Source organism: Cornus florida, unplaced genomic scaffold (genome assembly GCF_030987335.1).
Source record: "Cornus florida cultivar Cherokee Brave unplaced genomic scaffold, ASM3098733v1 CherokeeBrave_3.0.0_Hap2_Chr11, whole genome shotgun sequence".
In the NCBI taxonomy this organism is placed as follows: domain Eukaryota; kingdom Viridiplantae; phylum Streptophyta; class Magnoliopsida; order Cornales; family Cornaceae; genus Cornus; species Cornus florida.
In genome coordinates, this window is record NW_026775581.1 from 132290420 (window position 1) to 132300521 (window position 10102).

Consider the following 10102-nt stretch of genomic DNA (forward strand, 5'->3'; position numbering starts at 1 on the left):
ATTTGCAGTCGTGAGTAAATATTGGTGTAAACCGAGCAGTTCATGAAGGTGTGCAGCGGATGTAAGGGGGAATATGGTGAGCTTGAGCCCCCCCTCCCCCGCCCAAAAAAAAAATATTACTCTAGAAAATTTTAGCCCAGTCCCAAAACAAAACAAAAAAATTAGTAATAGTAGCTCACCCAAGAATATATTTCTGGATACTAGACAATCTCACCTGAATGAGTTAAGGCCCAAGGTAGACACTGCAAGATATGATCAATAGCATTCTGCTGCCCATTGTCTTAAGTTAGGAAGTATGGAAACTTCTACGAAAGAGTCGTACTCGTGTTGGATATCGACACTTCATATATGTGTCCATAAATAAAAATTAATTTTATTATTTTGGACACTTCGCCGACACTTTCCAAACACTTTGCCTACACAAGTCTACCCACTAATCTTGAAAATAATATGAATACTATCATGACAAAGTAATAAAATATAAAAATCATTACAATAATAACATAATTTCATTTTGTAATTCATTTCAGAAAAATTCTTAGCATAAAAATTATAAATAAATTAAAGTTTTATAATACTATTATTGAATAGATGTATAAAAATAAAAATTTAGATTTATATGTAATCTTATACACGCCATACGTGTGTTCTACCTTTTTAAAAACAAAATTTACGCCGTACGTGTGTTCTACCTTTTTAAAAACAAAATTTACGTGTCAACGTATCCATATCGTGTCCGTACTAGATAGGTCTTAAGCCTGGTACATATGCTTAAAGCTCCTCTTCTAATGTCGATATCTGGTAACATATCCAGCAAATGAATATTAATTACAATAAACTATCACACAATCATGTCTTCTAATTAATTGCAATAAAATTCATTCTTATATAAGCAAAATTTTACTTTTACGATTTAATCAAAGTCAATCAAATTGCCATTTTCACAATATGAAGGATTGCTGAACCTCATACCTGGTCAATTTCTATGTTCACTAACCATCTCATTTTTTAAAACCATGCATGCAAATCACATTATATTACAGGAGGGCCCTTAATTTTTTTATTTTTTATTTTTCATCATAGAACTGAGGTCAAATCCAAACACAAGAAGTGAGAAGGCAAACAAATTTACAACTTAAAATGACTACAGAACTCTAGTTGGAAAGAAGTTTCCCATTGAAGCATGACCTACAATTGGCAGATTGCTACAAAAGATTACTTATTTGAGTCCTGGGGATTCAGGATTACTGGCATCAAATATGAAGAAAGGAAAGCTCCACCTAAAACCCTCTCCTCTTTCCTCTCTCGAATACCAACTTTCTAGTCAAAATCATGAAAACCAGCAAAATAATTTACATGCAAGACACAAATCAACAGATATCCAATGGAAGCGGGTAGAATTACTGCAAAACTACACCGAAACAGAAAAGAAACCAATCCAGCACAGGTATGCACATCACATTGCTTTCTTGGGTTCATCATCCATGGGATCACGAAGAGTTCCAAACATCCAGTCCATCCATATAGTGTAGTGGCCATAGTTGTGGCGGTATGTGGTATGGTGAATAGTATGGTAGCCGGCACCCATTACAGGCCATAATTTACCATGGATGCAGTCATGAATGTTTGCCGTCCATATAGCCTCAAGAAAAAGGAGGCCTATATGTGTTGTGAAGTGCGTTGGAACAAGGAAGAGAGCTACAACATGTGGTACCGCCTGCAGTATCCCATCCAGTGGGTGGAATGCCAAACCTGATACAATATGACATAAATCAATGAATCATATACGGTGTAGTTATTACTATTATGGCAAAACTTTCAATATAGGAGCTTTCAAACTACAAAGATGTATGGAAATGAAATTCCCATGGAAAAAAATCAAGAAATCATTAAATAATGTTTCCCATAGTAATTGTAGGTAGAGACAAGGCCATATCCTATGGAGTCCACATCCACCCACCCCTCCCCATGCACGCGCGAGGTCACAAGGAAATCACATAACTATGATCAAAGTCGATCTTTCAGCTCCACTCTAATTTCAATTTTAATTATAGTCCATGTCACATGAACTCTTCTAAATGCATCAAGTACCCTTTGACACACTACACCTGACAAGAGGGTAATAAATATCCACCAATCGCTACTGATCGGAAATACACCTAGCTAGCATACTCGAAAATTCAACTTTATTATATATCTGTGCCTAAACACTCTTCTCATTCATTTGGTTACATTATTGTTCCAAAATGAGTGAAGTGTTAATGTAGCACACTTGATGTTAAATAAAAGGACAATTTTTTACCCTAGAAATTAAAGAACGGTATTGAAAAGGTATATAAATATTTGGCAGTGTTCCTAAGTTTGGATATGTCGACACATCCACACTTGACACGCACCCACGTCCATGTAACACAATTCATTAGCTCATTTCAGATGATTCAAAGAGTCTAAAAAGGTGTAGAATGACTTTTCGTTTTCTTCCACTAAATGAGAAGCATTTCGTTAGAATTGGAAGTATCATCATTTGGAATTTTGGCATGTCAATGCATAAGTCTTTCTTGGTATCATGGACACCTTTCTACAAGGTTTTATTTGGTATTGGCAATCTGAAGGCTTCTGGGTGAAATGGTGATGCTGCGGTCACAACGCAAGTCCAGCATTGACAGGTCACCAGTGCATTGAGTTAAATAAACATTGGGAAGAGATGGTAAGATGTAGAACATGGTAACAAGATGCTTGTGACAGCAAAATCTTTTGAGATTCATCAGTCATCACTGACAAAACTGGTCTGAGGCTATATTCTAATACATTGGTGTTTTTCCTTGTCAAACCATTTGCTGAAACACGAAAGACACATAACCATATAAATACGGTGCAGTCAAGTTGAGCTGCCGCTATCAAATTAGAAATTGCTTCTATAAGTGTCTGATTACACATAATGTGCAGGTTATATATTCCCTCCAAAAACTCATACAAATGGGGGAGACGCCCCATGAGGATACAATTTGACGTAGTTAAATTAGGTAACGTTGTATCACCAAGAATTTACCCAAAGTGGAAGGTTGAGGGTCCAAGTCTCCTAGGGGCAAAATGTGGGTGTGCGTGCTATTTGCCATTACAAACAAATAAATAAATAGATAAGTAAAATGTTGTCAAGGATGCAATCATGCAAAAACCATAGTACTCTAATTTCAGTTTGTTTCCTCCTACCCCACCAAGTTAGCACCCGGGGTTTTTTATTTCTTCTAACACCAAACTTTTATGTGAAAACCAGACTTGTCCAACATCAGCAGTTCCCTGCCTGAGTGCCTGCTAGTGATCTCTGGAATGCTGTGAGGAACTGATGACAGAGGAAGTTGTGGGACTTCAAGCAAAAGAAAATTCTAGAGAAAGGAGAGTTCTACACGGAGTCTTTGAGAGAGTCAATACTGCTCTCTCTCTCTCTACTCTGACTCTACACAAAGAGTCTTTGAGATTGTCACTAATGCTCTCCCTCTCTCTCTTAACATCTGACTGCATTCTAAGGCATCCAACTACTAGCTTAATGCAAGAAAAAATCTAAAAATTTGATGAGTACATAGATTTGATTTTTTCCTTCTTTTCTAGAATGCTTCATAGTATAGGAAGAGGACTCTCCTCTAGAGGATAAGTTGAAAGAAATAGCTAAAACACTCCTCTATTCCCAAGACCTGTACTAGAGATTGCCCATGGTCCAAGGTACCCATGCTATAATCAAGGTTTAAATTTATTAGATTTAATTAAAAGGGCAAGATTCAAATCTCCTGCAGTTGTTTTATCAGTCATGGGGAATGCCCTGATTCTACCCCTTTTTTTATTATTATTATTATTTTTTAATAAAGCTCGAAAACACTAAAAAAGTTTTTTAAACTACTCTTTTCACTTAAAAAATATTTCATCTAAAGAATTGCTGTCAGAAAGTTCAAGCTCAACTGAATATCAATACAGGAATTTCCCAACTCTTCTTTTCAATATTTTGTTTTATACCTTTAGCAAACCATATGAACAAAAAGCAAACATTAATTTATCTCATCAAGAAACAAATGACTTGCATAGACCAACCACCCTGAAAATTTTCAATTTGACCTGGCACTGAAATAATGGAGATTGAAATGAGTAGAAAGTAGAACATACCAGCAAATGGAGAAAGGGTATTTTGCTTGTTATAGATGTGATGTGTTGCATGAAGATACTTGTAGAGAGGTTTTATGTCATGCAACTCTCGGTGCATCCAGTAAATCCCAAACTCCACAATTACAAGATAAACCATTAAATACACAAGATAGGGAAGCCAACCAACATCAATAATCCTAGAATAACACCTTGTCCAACCGCTTTCAACCATGTACTCAGAAAGTGTAGGAAGAGCAGTGTACCATGGCATGGCCTTCATTGCAACAATTATTTGCAAAAGCATGGCCTTTGTTGAAGGAATGGCATCTGCAACAAGAATATGACAAACTCAAAAAGTTTATTTCAGGTTGAGGTAATGTACATGCAACGAAGCAAGATGGAAAGTTATTTACCAAAAATTTAACAGCCTTAAGTTATGCTAATAAAAACACTTTAACCCTCAAAATTTAAGTAGAATTTCCTTTTAAAAAATTACAAAAACATCATATAATATCAGAGAACCAACCAATAGAACAGATTTATGCATGATATCATAGAGCCTACAATAAATTAATGCAAGTTTTTGCTCTGTTAATCTTCCCTTACTGGGTCTGGCATTATAGGATCTATCACTTTTAGATATTGCTATCTGTTTTTTCTTCTTTAAACAGTTATACTCTCAAGTCTCAACTATGAAAGAAATATAACATTATAAAACCTCTCGGTCCCTGATCAACTGAAAACCGATGGCCAATTGCAGTAATTGTGCTACCAATGTATAATTCAATAATGTTTAAAAGGAAAACCCTAACAATTCATGATTATAACACGGTTTAAACTCACATCTGCAAATATATGGAATTGATCACCAATGATATATTAAATTGGAAAGTCATAGTGACATAATGAAAAGCATAAGGTCGGTTGGTGAGCCTAGTGATAGGAGACTGTCTAGCTTGGTTGTGAGAGCATTTGGTGGGTTAAAGATTTTTTGTTGCTAAATGTTACAGCCCAAATGCTGAACTATTGACCCTACTTGTTCGAATAAGTGTTTCACCCCAAAGTGTTTCCGGACTGGATGCATAATTCCATAAGGAACTTAGTTCAACATGGCAAATTTCCTAAAAAGTAATCGGCAAATAAAAGAAAAACAGGTCAACATCTTAATGTTTATTTGGGAGATTGTCCTTGGGCTGAGGGGTATCCATATGAGTTTGTTGAGGTGTCTACACAGGCCTGTGGCAACCAGTTGGTTTTCCAAACCTCAACCCAGTGTCACAATGTCACACATTGTCTAGGTCCGAAGGGATCTAGTGCCCAACTACCGACTCCCCCAGGAATCGCGTTATCGGAGCCGAGCCAATAATGGCAGTTAGTGGACACCCATCACTTTTCAGTCTTTAGAGAAACACTCTTTAATACATTAAGAAAAGATGTTCACATGGGCCAGAAGTATGCAAATGATAAAATCATCAATCAACTGAAATCATATGACACTGGCATGATTATATCATCATCACAAAATCCTAAAAAGAAGTAAAAAAATTATTAACATTGTAGAAACAAAGGACATGACATGATCCAGTAAACAGAGATGAGAAAAAGAAAGGAGAAGGTCACAAATAATCAAACAGACACTCATAGTATCTTTGCCAACTCACTCGACAGTCATTGCTGATATCAAATATTGATACAATAACATAAGATCGGATCATTAGACAGCACCAGTTTTGGAAACCCATGTGATTCAAACATAAAATAGTCATTAGACAGTCTGTCAACGTGATTGAATATTAAACTCAAATTGAAATTTGAAAACTAAGTAAAGCCCATCTGGAAAAATTATATATGGAAATAGAATCACTGAGACAGACCTTCAGAAAATTTCTTAAGCAACAAAAACACAGATTAAAAATAACAATAAAAATCCCATTTGGGGGGAAAAACAATAACAAGAAACCCATTTGATATCAAACAAAAAATTATAGAGGCATACATTCATAGTATCAATTGGTTAAACTGATGATTTGCACAATCAAGGAATTAAAAATAAATAAATAAATTAAATACACAAAAGAAAAAATCAAACATATAGAGATTTATATATAATACCTTTTGGAAGATAAACATTGCGTTTCAAGTAATAAATGTAGAAGCACCATAGGAATCCAGAGATGAAGTAGAGTAAGGTTCCTGCGACGTAGTTACGGAGCCATGTTTGTAAGAAGTGTGGAAGTGGGTCCCACACTCTAGCCGGCAAGAGGTTCTCGAGAACAATGCGATTGTAGAAAGACGTCTCGTCTACGAAGAGTTGCAGGTAATCCTCCATCTAAGGGGGTCGATGGTTGTGTCAGATGCCACCGCTGTGTCGTCAGATTCCGGTGGGTCTTCGCCGGAAATTCCAATGTTGAGCCGAGTCTAGACAGAGAGTAAAGACAACTTTGAGCTGGAATGACGAGGGAAAGCCAACTCTATGTGTCAGTGTGCGTATATATAGAGAGAGAAAATCAGAGAGAGAGAGAACGGTCTTATGCTTTAGATTCCTGTGAATTTATTAGCGGCGAAGAACGGTGTAACTGGACAAAAAATATCTTTTATTTATTTTAAACCAAAGGACAAAAGTATATCTAAATCTCTCTTTTAAGTATATCAGTATATTCCAAATCCCTGTGGCGCGGAACCATTACCAGCAATGTACCTCTCACACTTTGCTCGTTACAATGTTTCAGATTAATTAATTTAATAAATGTAATACAATAGGTAGCCCTCACACAACTTGTGACGTCACTACGTTGAAATCTACTATCATTCTCACATAAATTGAATGATATGGCGTATAAGAGTAAATATATATATCTATATATATATACATATATCAAAGAAGAGCCCAAACCAAAAATATGATAATCATTCATGGACTTACCAATTTATTCTAATTTTTTAAAAAAAGTTATTATAAATGTTGCATTTTTTTATTAGTCATATTTAACCTTTAATTTTATTTTATTTTTTAACGACTAGGTAAATTCATCCCTTCTTTTAATATATTAGATACTTCTGAGTGATGAAACTGTAAAAAATTTCAAATTTTAATTCAAATGGAAATGCCCTAAGAATTCACGTGTAATGTCACATGGATTGCAAAACGTTATTATCGAGAGATGTGTCACTATGATCTCAGTCAACTAAAGCTTTATTTTCAAATAAAGCAAATAGAATACAAATAAAAATTATTAGATAAATTATCTTATGTTTAAACTATAAACTAGTGAACAAATTTGACCAATTATTGGATAAACTGTCCCCACCAGATTTGATTGATCTTTGCCATAATCACGCCCACCCTTAATTTAAGGGTAAATTATACGGATCTCTACTAAAATTTAAACAAGATTACATAAATATAAATTATTTATCATTTATTACTTTAATCTCTTCTAAATTTGTCCTCTTGTAGTGATATTAAGTGTAAAAAATCAATAATACTCTAATGTAATAATTATATATTATATTATATTTTTATACAAGAGATAGACAAATTTATTATTTTATAAAATTTAATTAAACTGTTTGCCGAAAAGAAAACATAAATGAAAAAGGCCTTTTTTAACACACATGTCAAAATAATAAAACGTCGAACTATTTGCGAATGATTTGTCCAAATATGTGCAGTTAAAAAACACTTAGCCATCAGTTCAAAGGTAAAATACAAAATGAAAGTGCCAAAGACTACCCTCATAAAGGACAAAATTACAAAAATAATCTCATCAAGCAAATGACCATTAACACTAATATATTATGAGAAAAAAAATAGACCAAACGCTTAAAATGCACAACTGATTGATTTAGCCTCCCCGGTGACCGCTGCTTGTTTTTGACTTTGTGACAACAGAAAATACTCCGTAAATCACTTTCACCAAACAAAGTTCCAGCTGTCCAACTAAATGCTCTTATATCACCATTATAATATTTAGGCAAAAGAGCAAAATAGCTTCCTCAACTAGAACCATGTTGTTGCATATTGCTTCTTAAATTATTTTTTGAAACAAGTTATCCCTTCAACTATTAAAAAAGAACAAAAAAAACCCCCTTAAAGGCTACGAGGGTATATTCCGACCAATAGAAGAGCAAAATTACCATATTACCCCCAACTATTAATTTATTATTAAATATATTAAATATCAAACGGGTAAAATACCTAAAATAGCCTCAATGAGAAACTCCGACCAAACAAGACCCAATAGAGCGGGGAGAGACACAACCCAAGTCAGTCAAAGCCAAAAGCCCCAACTGCGTGATGCGTGAACTGTTGGCAAGAATGTGCTCGGAATGTCGTCAGGCCTCGGAATTGATTGAACGGGGGTGGTGTTGGGTTTGATTAGGGCTCTGCAATCGGTATCGCATGGTGGTTGTGTTAGATTTTGATTATAATCGATGATGATGGTGATGGAGATCAATAAGGATTCTGCAAGCGTGCATTTGCAGGTTGGGTTTAATACGCCGCTGTGGGGTTACAATTTGGGAGTCGTAGTGATGGCAGCGAGCAATTCATCGACGGTGTCGGTCAGTTGTGACGGCGACGGTGCATCTGAATCCTTTGATAACTTCTTCAGAATTCTCCAATGCTTTCCCTATTTATTTATTTAATTTTTTTCCTTTTTTCTTTTACAGATAAAAACCTTTTTATGTATATGAAAAACTTTCTTGTATATAAGGTAGTGCTTGGTTTCCAACTGAAATAGAGATCTGATTGTGCTTGGTCTCCAACTGAAATAGAAAGGGGAACCACTTCTGCCACCAAAAAATCTATACTAGCAAGTTAATTTACATAATTATAATCAATTCATTATCGTTCAGTCATTAAGAACCAATTGAGATTACAAATACAGGCATGATTCATGTTTAAAAGTAGTCATGGCAAACAGGATAATAATCACTCGGTAGGACTTGAGACTAATGATATGGTTTTCAGAAATACACCAACATTTGATGTTGAACACATGCGCATACACGCACGCACAAAGATGGCAAGGAGTTGCTTTCGTTTGACCAGTAATTGACACAACAAAGTCTGCTTTGTGCCTAATACCTTTCGTCCGTCTGCGATGGCAACAACTATGAATTTGTTCCCAATGACACAGAAATCTGATTGTTTGACCCAAAATTCAGCCTCGTTTGGGAAGATGAAGAAAAAAAATCTTAGAACCGCATTAGTGAAATTTTATACCTAGATATTTTATATTTTTTATAATAAATTAATAAATAAGGGTAAATTAGTAATTATGTCTCTTTGTTGGCCAAAAATTAGCCTCCGGGGACCTTTAAGTAAGGGAGCATTTTGCAACAATGGCATAGTTCAAGGGAGCAACTTGCTTCTAAAAATAGTTCAAGGGAGGATTATGCAACAATGGTATAATTTAGGAATGTTTTTTGCTCTTTTGCCTAATATATATACACACAAACCTAACAAGTCGAACACTTGACAAAGCCTAGGGGAGGTTAGTGTAATTTATCCATTTATAAATGATGCAATCAAAGTATTTTCCATGGGATAAAGCGTGTTATATATACATTGCATCATTATGCAAAGCAAATTCATTCCTCACTTTCTAAATACTAAACAAAACTGAGGAAATTTGTAACATATAATCTACAAGATAATATGAGACAGAGCGCCACACCCCCTTACCCCAGTTGCTGGAAGAGTATTAGTGTCAAAGTACCAAAAAGTCCCTTTTTCTAACTTCAGTCCTTTTCTAGTTCACCTTTTTTGGCAATAAACATGAAGCAAGAAAAGTGCCTACAGAAAGTAGAAAGGCAAACCAAAAAAACCAAAAGAACATGTCACTTCTGTCTTCAAACTTTTTTGAAGTTTTAGTGTAATATATATATATATATAGCTATAATAATTGTAGTGCATCTCGGATTCTTATCCAATATGCAATTGAACAAGTTCCACCAAACCCACAAT

At 35.0% G+C, this 10102-nt stretch overlaps 1 protein-coding gene across 1 annotated transcript; it reads right to left on the bottom strand.

Moving 5' to 3' along the window:
* Positions 1 to 1046: 1046 nt before the first annotated feature.
* Positions 1047 to 6704, bottom strand: LOC132285064 (delta(7)-sterol-C5(6)-desaturase-like). Its single transcript, XM_059787231.1, has 3 exons — positions 6244 to 6704; positions 4153 to 4458; positions 1047 to 1752 (listed from the first exon to the last, which is right to left on the bottom strand). The coding sequence occupies exons 1-3, from the start codon at positions 6458 to 6460 to the stop codon at positions 1457 to 1459; spliced, it is 819 nt and encodes a 272-aa protein (XP_059643214.1). The 5' UTR covers positions 6461 to 6704; the 3' UTR covers positions 1047 to 1456.
* Between the last annotated feature and the right edge of the window lie 3398 nt (positions 6705 to 10102).

Coding starts and splice junctions, on each gene's coding strand:
- LOC132285064 (XM_059787231.1), bottom strand. CDS start 6,460: ATGGAGGATTACCTGCAACTCTTCGTAGACGAGACGTCTTTCTACAAT. Junction 4,459..6,243: donor CAATGTTTATCTTCCAAAAG/GTATTATATATA, acceptor TTCTTGTTGCAG/ATGCCATTCCTTCAACAAAG. Junction 1,753..4,152: donor TACCCTTTCTCCATTTGCTG/GTATGTTCTACT, acceptor ATATTGTATCAG/GTTTGGCATTCCACCCACTG.